The sequence below is a fragment of the Petaurus breviceps genome, unplaced genomic scaffold (assembly GCF_028583685.1).
Source record: "Petaurus breviceps papuanus isolate PSGF00001 unplaced genomic scaffold, PetGlider_PUasm1.0 208, whole genome shotgun sequence".
Lineage (NCBI taxonomy): Eukaryota > Metazoa > Chordata > Mammalia > Diprotodontia > Petauridae > Petaurus > Petaurus breviceps.
The window spans coordinates 15,646,219-15,661,023 of NW_027185852.1; the positions used below are offsets into that span (position 1 = coordinate 15,646,219).

At 42.8% G+C, this 14,805-nt stretch overlaps 1 protein-coding gene and 1 pseudogene across 1 annotated transcript in view; both read left to right on the forward strand.

Annotated features, from left to right (window-relative positions):
• LOC138165288 (cytochrome P450 2J2-like) overlaps positions 1 to 9,999 on the forward strand; it is a 34,562-nt gene extending 24,563 nt beyond the window's left edge. Inside the window, exons 7-9 of the mRNA XM_069093456.1 lie at positions 2,340 to 2,527; positions 5,309 to 5,447; positions 8,633 to 9,999. Coding sequence (XP_068949557.1) covers positions 2,340 to 2,527; positions 5,309 to 5,447; positions 8,633 to 8,814 — 509 coding nt within the window. The 3' untranslated portion in view covers positions 8,815 to 9,999. The remainder of the gene's footprint in view (positions 1 to 2,339; positions 2,528 to 5,308; positions 5,448 to 8,632) is intronic.
• A 1,694-nt stretch (positions 10,000 to 11,693) lies between these two features.
• Positions 11,694 to 13,103, forward strand: LOC138165285 (HLA class II histocompatibility antigen gamma chain pseudogene; annotated as a pseudogene).
• Positions 13,104 to 14,805: the final 1,702 nt, after the last annotated feature.

The window sequence follows — 14,805 nt, forward strand, 5'->3', positions numbered from 1 at the left end:
TCCTCAGGCTCCTTGGCTGGATCTTCGTCCAGGTCACACCTGCATCCAAGTCACATAGACAGTTTTTCCAAAGGGTTCTGTTCTGGGCCTTCTTCTCTCCTCCTTCTATACCAGGGGTGGGGAATCTGTGACCTCAGGGACACATATGGCCCTCTAGGTCTTCAAATGTGACCCTTTGACTAATCCAAACTTCACAGAGAAAATCCCTTTAATAAAAGAATTTGTTTTATAAAATTGGACTCAGTCAAAAGGCTATACTCAAGGACCTAGAAGGCCACGGGCAGCCTCGAAGCCACAGGTTCTCCACCCCTGCTCTTTACAATTTCACTTGGTGATTTCACCTACTCCTGTGCATTCAATCATCATCTCTAATAATTCTCATCATTCTTGTCTATTTATCTATCCATAAGCTATCTGCTGACCTCCAGTCTCTCATCTCCACCTACCTATGGCATATGTCACAATGCATGTCCTAGAGACATGTTAAAACTTGGTATGTACAAAGCAGAACTCGATCCATGTCCCCTACACCTTCCTTCCTTCCTACCTTTCCTATTACTATAGAGGACAATAGCATCCCCCAGGCCCTCAGTCTGGAAACCTAGGAGTCATCCACAACTTTCCATTATCTCACTTCCCTCTCCATTTAATCTGTTGTCAAGACCTGCTTATTTCCCCTTTGAAATATCCCTTGAATATTTCCTCTCCTCTGACACTATTCCCACCCTGGTCCAGAACCCCATTGCCTCACACCTGTATTATTGCAACAGCCTATGGCGGGTCTGCCTGGCTTAAGTCTCTCCCCACTCCAATCCACCCTCCTTCAATCACCAGTGACTGATTCCCCCACTCAATAAACTCCAGTGTCACACTATCACCTTTAGAATCAAATACAAAATTCTCTGTTTGGCAACTAAATCCTTTAAAAACTACCTCATCCTATATTTCCAGTCTCTTTACACCTTATTCCCTGAAACCAATTCTTTGATTCAGTGACACTGGCCTCTTGGCTGTCCCACCAACAAGACCCTCCATCTCTTGGCTCTGGCATTTTCTCTGGCTGCCCCCTTATTCCTGGAATGTTTTCTCTCCTTATCTTTGCCTCCTGACTTTCCTGGCATCCTTCAGTTCCCGGATAAAAACCCACCTCCTGTGAAAAGACTTTCCCAATCTCCATTAATCTTAGTGCCTTTTCTCTGTGATTATCCCCAATTTATCCTGCAGGTGTCTTCTTTGCATGTTTCCATCATTAGACTGTGAGCACCTTGAGGGCAGGGAATTTCTTTTGCCTTTCTCTGTCTTCTCAATGTATAGTATAGTTCCTGACACACAGTAGGTGCTTAATAAATGCTTGTTGACTTGACTTGAAATACTTTGTTTCTGTCAACATGGGTCATCACAGATGCTTTGTCAGGGCTAAGCTGATGGAGGGAGCCAAATAATCTTTCTTCTAAAATTACCAGCCTATTTTTTTTCAGAACTGTCTTCTACAACTAGTTGACTTAGAGACAGGGATCATTGGACACTAAATGTAAAGCTATATAGAGAAATATAATATACATAAATAAATTTAAGGATCTTAGATCTTAGAGACAGTCTAGTCCAGTGGTAGGGAACCTCTGGCCTCAGGTGCCTTCTAGGTCTTTGGGTGTGGCCTTTTGACTGAGTCCAAGTTTTACTGAATAAATTCTTTTTCTTAAGGGGATTTGTTCTGTGAAGTTTGGATTAATCAAAGGGCTGCACTTGAAGAACTACAGTGCCACATGTGGCCTGAAGGCCCCAGTTTCCCCACCTGTGGTATAGCCTGATCTAATCTTTTTAGAGATAGGGAAATGAGGTGCCAAGGGTTAAATGATGTGACCACGGACACTCAGATAGTGAGGGGTAAGGATGAAATCTGAATCCAGGTCTCCTGTCTCAAACTCCATCATGCTTTCCTTGGAACCATATTTCTGGATGTTTTCCCAGAAACACAAACTTCCTTATTTTCCATCAATCAGTCAAGTTTTCTAATCAAGTCAAGCCTATTCTAGGCTATAGGGATTGGAAACTTTGGTAAAGTGTCATGCTGAACTTTCATGCAACTGCAGATGTGGATCTTGTTCTCTTACTTGTTCAGAGAAAATTCAATGGGAGGGGAAAGAAAGCCCTGAGTTCAAATCTACCTCCATTTCTGTCTAGTTCCATTTCATCTATAAAATGCAGATAGCTATCGTACTGTCCTGCCATTTTTGGTGAGGATCAAATGGGATAGTACTTGCAAAATGTTTTGCAAACTTTAAAACACCCTTCATATGTGAGTTATTATTTGGGTCCCCAAAATCTCTTTTTCTTTCCAGGCAAAATACAAGCTGAGATTGACAGGGTGATTGGCCAATCAAGGCAGCCCACCATGGCTGATAGGGAGAATATGCCCTACACTAATGCAGCCATTCATGAAGTTCAGAGAATGGGTAATATTCTTCCTTTCAACGTGCCCAGGGTGGCCATAGTTGATACCACAGTGGATGGATACCACGTTCCAAAGGTAAACTGCTTTTTCTGCCATGAACCTGAAGGGTCTCCATGTCTTGCCTGGAGTTTGAGGGTAGAAGAAAGTGAAACAAAAATATATGCTGTAGAACAAAGGTTTTTGGACTAATGTGCATGAATTTGGTCTTTAAAAATATATTTGGATTATTTTCATATAATTGGAATTTTTGTAAGTCTGTGCATATTATTTTGTACTTGAAAAAAATTATTCTGAGAAGAGGAGCATAAGCTTCACCATATGACTGTCAAAGGGCTACGTGATTAAAAAATAGATGAAGAAACTTTGGACTAGAATCTTAAAATCATTGATTCTCACAGTTGAATAAGAAAAAAAACTAGATTTGAAGGCAGAGGGACTAGGTTTAAAGCCTAGATTTATTTTATTTCGTTTCATTTGCTTACGTCTACTTAGGTTCCCTATGTGTGACACTTCCCTGGGACTCAGTTTCCTCATCTAAAAAAAAAGAAGGTTTGATAATAAAATTTCCTTCCAACTGTTCTGGACTCTGTAGTTAAATGAACATGATGAACCTCCCTAGACCTTCCCCATATTCTCATGACCAAAACAAATCATGTTTACCCAGACATCGACAGTTTCTCAGTCACCAGGGTAAATAGCCCCAGACAGACACTTAACACAGAATTCTGAAGGAGTTATTTCCATCTCCCATTCCCTGGATTTTTCTCCTAGGACCTGGCCAGGGCAGCTCAAACAACATCCTTTCCTGGGGCCCAGGCTCTAATCCAGGCTGCACCTTTCAAAGAAGTCATTTTAGACCCTGGAGACTGAACGGAAATCATGATGAAAAGAGTCACTTTAACAGCTCCCAGATTCCTAGAACTCCATCACCTCCAAAGAATTTCCCTCATATCCATAAACATTTCTCAAGACCTACTATGTGCCAGGCACTGTGTGCTAAGTGCTGCTGAGCTTTAGACTTGTGTTTTCTGACCGAAGTTTCATTTCTTTTTTCATTTAATGAGTTGACCACTCTGTGAGCAATACAGAGTCCAATAATGAACCTAGAAATAGGTGCTATTTGTGTTGCATTTCAAGGTTGGCAAAGTACTTTGGAAACATCTCAGTTGGTCCTCACAACATATCTGGGATTGAGGGGCTGTTATCACATCCATTTTACAGATGAGAAAACTGAGAGAAGCAGAGGGAAGTGACTTACCCAGGATGACACAGATAGTGAGTATCAGGTATAGGTACTGGACGAGTCAGGAGGAGGCAGGGCTCAGGATAGGATCAAGCAATCACAGAAGAGAAGGTGATCAAGCTGAGCTTTGAAGCATGGATGGATGAGATTCAGAGAGTCCAGAGAGATAAGAAGGAAGGGAACACTTTAGGGAACTGGAGTGAGTTGGGCTTGAGGGTTAAAGAAGACAATGTAAGTGTGGAGGCAGAGGACAAATTGGCATAGTGGGGAGGTATTGAACTTGGAGTCTGGAAAATCAGGGTTCAGATACTGAGCTGTGTGACACTGGGCAAGTCACTTAACCCCTTTGTGGTGTAAAATCATGGGGATGGCCTCTGGGTCCCTCCCATGTCCAATACCATGATTTCATCCATCCTGGGAAACAAGAGATTACTCCCAAGATGTAGTTTGAAGGCCATGTTTGTTCTAGGTTCTCCAGGCCCAGAGACAGGGCCACACCTGCCCACTCATACAAACAGAATTCCAGAAGGCCTAGGCACACATACTTCTCTGCCTCCATCTTTGCCTAACCCTCTGAGTTCCTCCCATGAGGACAGCTCCTTCTAAACATACCCAGGTGTGTCTTTATAGTTAGACACAAGGAAACTGGAGGTTCCAACCCAACAAGACCCAGTGGATGCTGACCTGGAACTGGAGTCAGGAAGATTTTGGTTCAGATGCTTTCTGTGTAACTGGATGAGTCAGTTCACCTGTCAGCCTCAGTTTCCCCATGTGTAAAAATAAGAAACTTTCTAGCTCTAATTCTATAATCCTTTATTTTAACCAACCTGTAGTAAAGATTTTGATTGAACTCCCTTATATCTAGTCCCATCAACCTTTCATGGTATCTGACATTTCTAATCATCTTTTCTTACAGGACTTCTGAAGGAATTTATTGATTTAAGGCACATTGCTATCTGAGAAGTTTACTCATATACAACCTAATTCATAAGTAGGCATTGGCAGGATGTGGTTCTAGATGAGGCAGAGGCCAGATGCCCAGTGCTACTGAGTATCAACCTTGCCCCAGAGTGGCAGCTAAGAATAAGGCAGTTTGGATTCATCTCCCCCTTTTGCCCCTACCTGGGGGACCTTGAATGAGTTTACTTTGACATTTCATAGTTTACTTATCTGTAAAACAGGAGGGACCAGATGACCTCTACAATCCCTTCCAATCCTAAATTTATGACTTTCTAAGGTCAGAGTTCTTAACTGAGGTCCATGAACTTCTTTTTATTTTGTTTTGTTTGTATCATGATGCTTGCATTTCCATATAATTGTTTTCCTTTGTAATCCTAGGTTTTTTATTGATTCATTTTAAAACATGACTCTGAGGAGTCCAAAGGCTCTGTCAGCCTTCCAAAGAGGTCCTTGACCTCAAAAATGTTGGGAGCCCCTACCCTAAGGTGTCTTGAATTCTATAACAGGTTTGACTACTAATAATCTGTGTGGCCTTGGATTGTTCTTGGGCCCCCTCTCCAGCCCTCAATTCCCTTTTCTGTAGAATAAGAGGGTGGGCAAGGCCCCTTCCACCTGAAAGTCGCTTAGACCCATTTCTTTTCTCTTGTTTCCAGGGGACCATTCTGATGACCAACTTGACTGCCATCCACAAGGACCCCAAGGAGTGGGCTACCCCAGAAACCTTTAACCCGGAACATTTTCTGGAGAATGGAAAGTTTAAGAAGAGAGAGGCCTTTCTGCCTTTCTCAATAGGTGAGTCACACTCGGTAGGCAGTGAGGCCCAAGGCCAAAGGGCACCAACCATTTTAACATTAAGAAACGTTGCAGATTCTGCTTCCTAAACCCCACAATCATATGATGCTGCATAGAGTCGTCACATTTATTTCTTGGGAAAATGCATCACAACAAAATTTAAAATAGCAGACCTTTAGATAGCTTGTTAGAGCGTAAAAGACACATGGCTTCCCTTTGCAGTTTCACAGTCACCCCATGAGGTAGGTAGTACAGCTGCCCATTTTACAGATGAAGACACTAAGCCTCAGGGGAATCATGTGATCTGCCAACAGTCACAAAGTTTGAAATATCTGAGATGAAATCACCCCAGGTCCCTGCACTCCGTGCACTATGTCTCCTGGATGTCAAGGTGCAGCAGGCTCAGCTTATTTTATTCACCACCTGCAACCATTTGAAAATAAAATTTATAAGCCAGTCTTCAAGAGGTATGGCAGATGTCTGACCCTGGGCCATCTAAGGAGTCAGAGGGCTGGTTTGCATTATATTTTCTCTTTTTTTGTTGGGGGAAGGCAGGGCAATTGTGGTTAAGTGACTTGCCCAAGGTCATACGACTAGTAAGTGTTAAGTGTCTGAGGACAGATTTGAACTCAGATTCCTCTGATTCCAGAGCCGGTGCTCTATTCAGTGCACCACCTAGCTTCCTCTGGTTTGTATTCTTTAAAGAACAGCTATGTAGTTGAAACGAAGAAAGTTTTTTCCTCAGGTCCAGTTTTGCCTTATAGTTTTACAGACCCTGCAAGGATTCTAGAATACCCACAGGCCTAGCCAGTGCCCACAAACTCTGGTACTCTCCCCCTGGGTATCCTTGGGAGACCTTACTTAAACCTCCTAGACCTCAGTTTCCTCATCTATTAAATGAGAGGGCTAGACTAGGTGGAAAATTCATTTCAAAACTTGGAAGCCTTGAGCTGAGAGTTCCAGGAATTTAAAGAAAGAGGATCCGAGTGCTAATTGTTCCTCTTCTTCACTGTGTGACCTGTGTTGCCTCAGCCCCTCTCTGGGCCCGTTATTTCAACTCTAATAAGTGAGGAGGATGGGGTTGGTGGCCTGGGAGGTCCCAACACCCTCAAATCTGCAATGTTCTGATCCTAAGAAAATGCAAAACGATTTTAGTCAGGAGAAAGCCCTTGCAACTGGAGGCAGCCTCAGAGCTAAGCCTTGAAGGAAGGTGGGGGTTCAAATGGGCAGGAGGGAGGAGAAGGTTCCGACTAGTCTGGGGAAGCGGCCTGTGCAGAGGGAGGGAGACGGGACTAACAAAGTCCGAACAAGCTCGACGGCCCCATTCATCCCTTTTGGAGGCAATATGGTCCCTTGAGGATTTCATTGGGGGATTCTTTCCTTCAGGGCTGGTTCTCCATGACTTCTGAGGCATCAAATTCTTTTTATTTCCTTCACTTACAAACTTACATTTATTAAAAAAATATATTTTAAACATTAAAATTATTTTAAAATTAATACATTTCAAAATTCATTAATAATAAATAATATTTAATTGTTCTATAGGTTTAAATTTTTAAAAATTATTAAAATATCTTTAGATTTGATTTAATATAATATATAGGTAATTTCTACGTTGTCCAAAGTGTTTATCATCCCTATGGGGGAATCTTATCATCTTCTTGTTATCCTTCACCTGAAACATTGAAAAAGGTTCCTAAGTGAGATTGTTTCATGTCTCTCCTCAAACCTATCTATCTTCCCCCCAGCTGCCACAATGATTTTTCCTAAATTGGAGGGAGCTCTGACCCTATTCGCCCCTGCCCTCACTTCTGCTCAGTGAGCTTCAGGCGTTCCTTATTGCCTCCAGGATTAAATATAATCATTCTGTTAACCCATTATTGTTTCTATGGTACCAAACAGCTGGTTTGGTCAACTCTTGTCATGGCACTGAGGGCCTTAGTAAACAGCCTTAGTCTCTTGACAGCTGGACTGGCCCCTTCTCCCATCAGAATTTATGTGAGCGTCCTGGGAAAGGCTCCCTGGAGAAAGGAGGGAGGACATCTCCTTCATGTCTTTGGAAAAAGAGACCAGGTGTTCAAGGTTGGTTATGTAGCCTATGGGATTTGTTCAATTCTTTCTCCTTCCAAAGACTCCTCCTTCAGTCTCCCTGATTTCAAGTCAAGTTGGTTATAAGAAAACACCCACTGCCCATCACAGTCTGTCCTCCTTGGTAGGAACTGCCAGAGTCAGGTGGGCACTTTCTCTTCTTCCTCAAGTTGTAGAGAGCAGCTTTGAGCTCTTAGAGCCTGTGACTTGCCCAAAATCATGCAGCTAGTGAGTGTCAGAGGAAGGACCCAAGCTGGGTTTTTGAATCCAGGATCAGAGGTTTTTCTATGATGCTAATGAGAGTAGATCACTACAGTAAGGCTCAAAAGGCCCAACATGCATTATCCCTTTCAGTCTTCATAGCACCCTAGTGGGGCACATGCTAATATTTTTGCATTTGATAAATAATAACAATATTAATTGGAGTAGTAGTAATAGTAGTAGTAGTAGTGGTAGTAGTAGTTCTAATAATAACTAGCACTTATATAGTCCTTTGATGTTGACAATACATTTACATCTTTACTCTCTAAGGTCAGTGCTATGATTATCCCCATTTTACACATCATGAAACTGAGACTGAGGGCAGTTATATGACTTGCCCAGGGCCACTCATCTAAACAGCATGGGTAGGACTTGAACTGAGGGCTTCCTGACTCCTGGCACAAATTTCTACTTGGCTTAAATTAGGAGAAGGGACATATTTTTGCTAAGGCTAAACAAAGCAGGATTTTAGAGACCTAGCAGGGCTCTTGGAGGCCACATCATCCAGCTCCATCATTTCACAAATGAGGAAACTTGGACCCACTCAAGTTAAGGGATCTTTCCAATGACACACAGCTGGGATCTGAACCCAAGCCCTCTGTTTACAGATGCAATATTTCAAGTCATCAGATGCATGGCATGGTGGAAATGGTGCCTGGCATGGAGCAAGGAAAGCTTGGACTCAGATTCCACCTCTGACCATTATTAGCCTTGTGGCTGTGGACAAGTCACTGAATAACCTTAAGGCCCATCTCAGTGCTAGGGTCTGTACCCTGACCTACTGCCTGTGCTGAACATTAGTGGATTCACTGCTTTCTCGTCTCCTTGCCTTTCAGGAAAGAGGGTCTGCCTGGGAGAACAGCTGGCTCGGGCCGAGCTCTTCCTTTTCTTCACTTGCCTGCTCCAGAATTTCACGTTCCGGGCTCCCCCAAACACCGAACTGAGCCTGGACATCCGAGTTGGCTTAACCGTCTCTCCTGCCTCCTACCAAATCTGTGCCCTTCCTCGAGTTATGTAGGGCAAGCTAGGCCTGAGGGTGGTCTTCCACTAGTTGTAGTAGTAGTAGTAGTAGTGGTAGTAGTAGTAGTAGTAGATGACCTGACCCAAGGGAAGACCTGGAACTCTTTGTCTTCCAAGATTCTATAAGCTGCCCTTTGGAGCTTGGGTGGGGAAAGGGATGGAAGTCAAGGGTGGGAGAAGAGGATAGAGAGACAAATGGGGGTGGGGAGTAGCTGTAGCCCAATCTGAACCTTCCTGCTCACAAATAAAGAAGAGGCATTAATGTCATCCAGAGGAAAGCACAAAGAGTCCTTGTTGGATTAGGAGTCCAAGGTCCTGGGTTCAAATCCCAGCACTGCCACCTACTAACTGGGAGACCTTGGGCAAGTCACTTCAGCCTCAGTTTTCAATCTCAAGTGAAGAAGAGGAAGATCTCTAAGATTCTCTTCAGCTCTAAATCTAAAACCCTGTGATGCTATGAACAGAGAGCCAATGCTTTTCTTCTCCTACCTCAAACAGTGGGAAGGCTTCAGAGAGTTTAAATGAGTTATAGAATGTTTCCACAGGTTGATGAGGACAATCCTTATAGACTGTAAACTCCTTGTGGGTAGGGACTATTTTCATGTCTTTGGATCCGCAGCATCCAGCCCAGTGCCCAGCATGGAGAAGCAGTCCAATGAATACGGCTGATCGGTTCATCTCTAAGCCACTCACTTTCATGTTCATTATTCCCTTTGCCTTTCACAATGTGAAAGATGAATTCATCCATAGATGAGCCAGGTTCCTCACTCCTATTAAAGCCTTGCTCTAGATGCTAAATCATAATCATTCCACTATTAATTATAGTTTACATAGGGCTAGGAATGCCCGCACCTTGAGCTTTGCTAATCTGTTAAAGCTCTCCCTTCTTGTAAAGTTTCCCTGTTCTTTGCTGATGTGCTTACACAAGGTAGATTTCCAGGCTGACAAGGGCAGTCCTTGGAATGCCCCAGCCAAATCAGAAAAATTCAAACACCCATGTGAAGCAATGTGATCAAAGTACCTCATCTATTGTTTATGTTCCTCTTTCTAATGTTGATCCATTATATCTATAAAAATGCTCAGTAAGTTAACAATGGGGACCTCCTACTAAAAGACATCACCATGGATCCATTTTATTAGCAAATTGCTAGCCATTGCTAATAAACCAACCATGCTTGGGACACTTTTGCTTCAATTTCTCTTATTTGTAGATGTTAATCATGACCACAGCTATCCTCTAAAGTGAGTAGGGGTAGGCCCAGTTTCCAGATGGGGAAATGAAAAGGAGTTTAAGCTGAAAATAAAATAGCATTCCCTAGGAAAATGAATGGTGATAACAATCTCTGTCAGTCTTTTGAGGTAGAACCAACAATCCAATCCAAAGTGACTTCACATTTCTCTGCATACCTTTACAATTCACTTCAATTCAGTGAAATGAGTTCAATTCTTCAAGCATTGAATGAGCACCTACTGTATGCCAGGCACTGTGAGAGCTGCTGATGATAGAACATCAAAATCAGAAGTGGAAAAGAGTGCATGATATTGGTTTTCTCTATCAATCCCTAGACAATAGTCTGCAAAGTGAGACCCATGCCCCCCAAAGGCTTTCTTAGATGATCATTTGTGATGTGGAAAGAAATTATTGGAACGTCCATCTATCTCTACTTTAATGAAATTTAAGAAAGAAATGAAGTTTTTGCTAACTTTTAACATATGTTAATATTGAGTGGTAACCTCCTCCCTTGGTGCACAAGCCATATGTAATGAAGGGTTGGAATCACCAAACACAGAAGTAGCTGATGGTCAAGTTATCACAGGTTATTTTACTTTGGGGATTCATTTCTTTAACAAATTAAGCACTTGTTAAAGACATATTGTGTGCCTTATCACCTACTGCTGTGCTAAGACCTGGGTATAAATGTCACATTGACAAGCATTTATTTAGCACCTGGTATTTGCTAGGTATCATGTCATGCACTGGAAAACATGGTCCCTTTCCTCAAGGAGCTTACCTTCTAAAAGTGGAAACAACATGGTAATAACTATGTATATATAAGATATTTACAAGGTAAATGAGTGGTAATCTCAGAGAGAAAAGGCACTGACAGCTGAGGTTTTGGGGTACAGAAGCAAGAATGGCCCCTGTACAAAGGGTATGATTTGAACTGACTTTTGAAGGTAGCCAAAGGAACTGAAACACAAAAATAATGTTTCTCAAATGAGTATCAGCCAGGGAAAAGGCGATGAGTTGGGAGCTTCTGTGTGATGTACCTGCTTAAGTGAATTTATCTCCTTTTCACTTAACTGACCGTCACATAAAAACTTGCCTGCCAAGAAGCCATAGATTGAAGATCACACTAATGCTGTGATTCACCAGTTAACTACCTGAAAACAGCCAAATTGATTATTTCTGTAGTAACTTTTCATCAGCCCATTTAATCCAATGAGACATCAAAATATTCAAAATTATTAACATGATTAGAAATACAGATCCTCATCGACTATTGCTAATGAAAAACATTTCCCTACATTGTGGGTAGCTAGGTTGCATAATGGAGAGTGCTGGACTTGGAATCAGAAAGACCTGAGTTCAAATTTGACCTCAAATAATTACTAGCTATGTGACTCTGGGCAAGTTATTCAAACCATTTACCTGAGTTTCTTCATCTATAAAATGAGCTGGGGAATGAAATGGCAAATCACATCAGTATCTCTGGCCAGAAAATTCCAGATAGGGAGGAGGAGGAGCCAAGATGGCAGAGAAAAACCAGAAAGTTGCATGAGCTGTCCATAGATTTTTTCAGAAACAGTGATAAATTAAGCCATTAAACAGATTCTGGAACAACAGAACCTACAAAAAGATGGAGTGAAGAGATCAGACAACCCAGGAGAACAGAGCAAATCAGACAAGCAGCAGCTGAAGTCTCTGTCAGGGATAAACCAACTGCAAACACCATGGAGGACCAGTGAGACCTCATCTCCAACCATGAGCAGCAGCCCATTCTGGGAAGAAGTGCAGGGGGACAACAACGGTCCTGCAACCAGGGAGCCTTTTACACGGGCTTCTCCGTGCTGATTGCCCTGCTCATTGCTGGACAAGGTGCGACCATCTACTTTGTGTACCAGCAGCAGGGGAGGTTGGACAAACTTACTGTCACTTCCCAGAATTTACAACTCGAATCTTTGAAGATGAAGCTCCCTAAGCCCTCCATTCCAGTGAACAAGCTCCGAATGGCTATGCCCCTGCTCATGAGGGAGCTGGAGCCCCCGAGCCTCCCATCTGTGGACTTGACCAAGATTGGAAATAATACCAAGGACCAAGTGAAGTACCTGTTACTGCAGTCTGACCCCAGAAGGTCTTTCCCTGAGCTGACCCAGAGCTTCCAGGACAACATGAAACAACTGAAGAAAAACATGGAGGCCAAGAGCTGGAAGGATTTTGAGAGCTGGATGCACAAGTGGTTTCTGTTTGAGATGAGCAAGAAGCCCGATGAATACAAGGCTGCAGAAAAGACTGAGCCTTCCCAGAAAGCTCCCTTGGAAGGTGAGGAGCTGATTTCCTCTGGACTGGGTCTTCCTAAGCAGCAATGATCTAAGAGAAATAAAAACTGCAAGAGCTAATCAAACAGTCCCACACCTACAAACTGCATGGCTGCCTCTTGAATGCTCCATTTACCCAACCCCAGGATCCATCCATCTGTCCATCCCTTCCTTGTCTCCTTCTCCTGCCCCTCTTAGTCAGAAATTCCAAATCACATTTTCTCGGGGGCTCAGGTTAGACCCTCAACTTGATACTCAGGATTGAACCACTTGCCTATGAACAAGGGGAAGGGTTGGGACAAACAACCTGCTCCCTTGACCAATGATGGGGAATTGAATCCCCCCCACCCACAGCCCTCCAGAGCAGGCACCAAACAATCTACATTCTGGGGTGCAGGGGAGATGTAATCAAGTCAAACAGATCAACTTCCCTTCTCCAACCCAAGACCCTTCATTCCACAACCTACTCCTGTTTCTCTGTAGCAGTATACAGCAACCAAGCTTCTTAATCACATTAAATGGGGAAAAGTTGGGAAGGGGTGGGGGATGTGTGGGCAAATTCCTTTCCTTTTTCTTGAGTATTACTGTCTAGCTTATGCCTCCCTCTCACCCCAACATCCTCCAAGTAAGAAAGCTGTCTTCATTTGCTATCTCATCTGCTTGTAAGAAACAGAAATTTCACATTAAAAGAAAACAAGGTAGGAAAGGTAGGAAAAAATAAAACAAAGTAGGAGATGGAAAAAAAAAGATGGAGTGAAAACAGTTTAAGATAACTTGGAGGGACTTCAGGGAAGATCTGTCTCAGTTGGGTAGAAGGAGAGCACAATCCAATGCAGGTGGTGTCCAAGCAAGCCAGTGGGAGGCCGTTAACCATAGCTCAGATCAGCAATTGAGGACCCCTACTTTTGGCTCACCAGGCCAGTGGCAGAACAGTTCAGGGGTGAGGCCTCTAGCCCCTGTGCAGAAGGGAAATTGCAAGCCCTAGCACTCAGGACACAATAGGCACAACTAGACTGGTTTGTCCCAGCACAGTGGGCAAGCCATAAGCAATTGAGGCCCTGGACCATAAAATCACAGACCAGGCCACTGACCCACAGCACAAGAAATCCAAGACAGTGCCAACTTTTCCGAGGAGCAGAGCTCAACTTTAAAAGTCATGGAATAGTCTATAATATGAGTCAGAAAGGGAAACAAACCCTGACCACAGAAAACTTGTGTGGTAAAAGGGAAGGTCAAAACCCAAACTCACAAAAGGACAACAATGTCAAAATGCCTACATGTGAAACCCAAACAGGGAATATGAGTTGATCTCAAGTCCAAAAATCCTTCTTGGAACAGCTCAAAGAGGATTTAAACCTTGAATAATGGAAGTAGAAGAAAAAAATGGGAAAAGAAAAGAGAGGTGAGCAAGAAAGAGTCAACGACTGGGAATAGGAAGGACAAAAATTGACTGAAGAAAACAACTCCTTAAAAGTAGAATTTTTGAAAAGGAAAAAGTGTTAAAAAAAACTAACTGTAGAAAATAATTACTTAAAAATTAGAATTGAGCAACTGGAATCTAATGACAATGAAAGAACATGAATCAATCAAACAAAATCAAAAGAGAAAGAAAGTAGAAGAAAATATAAAATACCTCATTGGAAAAAACAAGTCGCCTGGAAAATAGATTCAGGAGAGATATAAAGAATTATTGGACTTTTATTAAGGGGATTATTTCAGTAAAGTTTGGGTTCAGTAAAAGGGCCATCCTTGAGAATTTAGAAGGACTGATGTGACCTTGAGTCTGCAGGTTCCTGTAATGCTAATGGAATCTGCAGATCTTCCATGGCACTTTTTATTGGCAAGTAAGCAGGTACTTAGCACCTTGTATCAAGTTAACACCTTGTTTAAGCTATTTAATTAACACAGAAGTAGTTAACACCTCTGGAGGAAGTTGCTAATGTAATAGGAAGGGGCAGGACAGGGAGGAGCTAACACCTATATAAGGAAAGGCACAAGCTGGACAGAAAGATTTTCCTGGGGTAAGCATCCTGGAGGCAGAGCAGCTGCTTCCAGGGACAGAGAGAGAGAAATTTCTCTCAGTGAGCATCTGGAGGCTGGACCTTATGCTGAGAATTTTCTTCTCGTGAGACCTTTCCTCTGGGAATTTCTGCTGAGAACTTCCAAGAACCAGACTGAGGAGCTACTGTGAGTGAGAGAGGAGGATCCCAGCTTGAGGGGCCCTGTTCTGTTGTGAAGGCTTGGAAATGTGGGTGTTCGCTGCATTGACCATGTGCACCAACTTCATGGGTACTGTAATGACTTTGGATTTCTGGTTTTGGGACTTGGTTTTCCTGTATTTGAATAAAGGCTTTGGTTCTGCCCTCCATGTAGAGAGGCTGTTACATTATGTGATTCACAACTATACCAGCATGTGAATATTGCATTATTGTTACAGTTCCCCACCTGT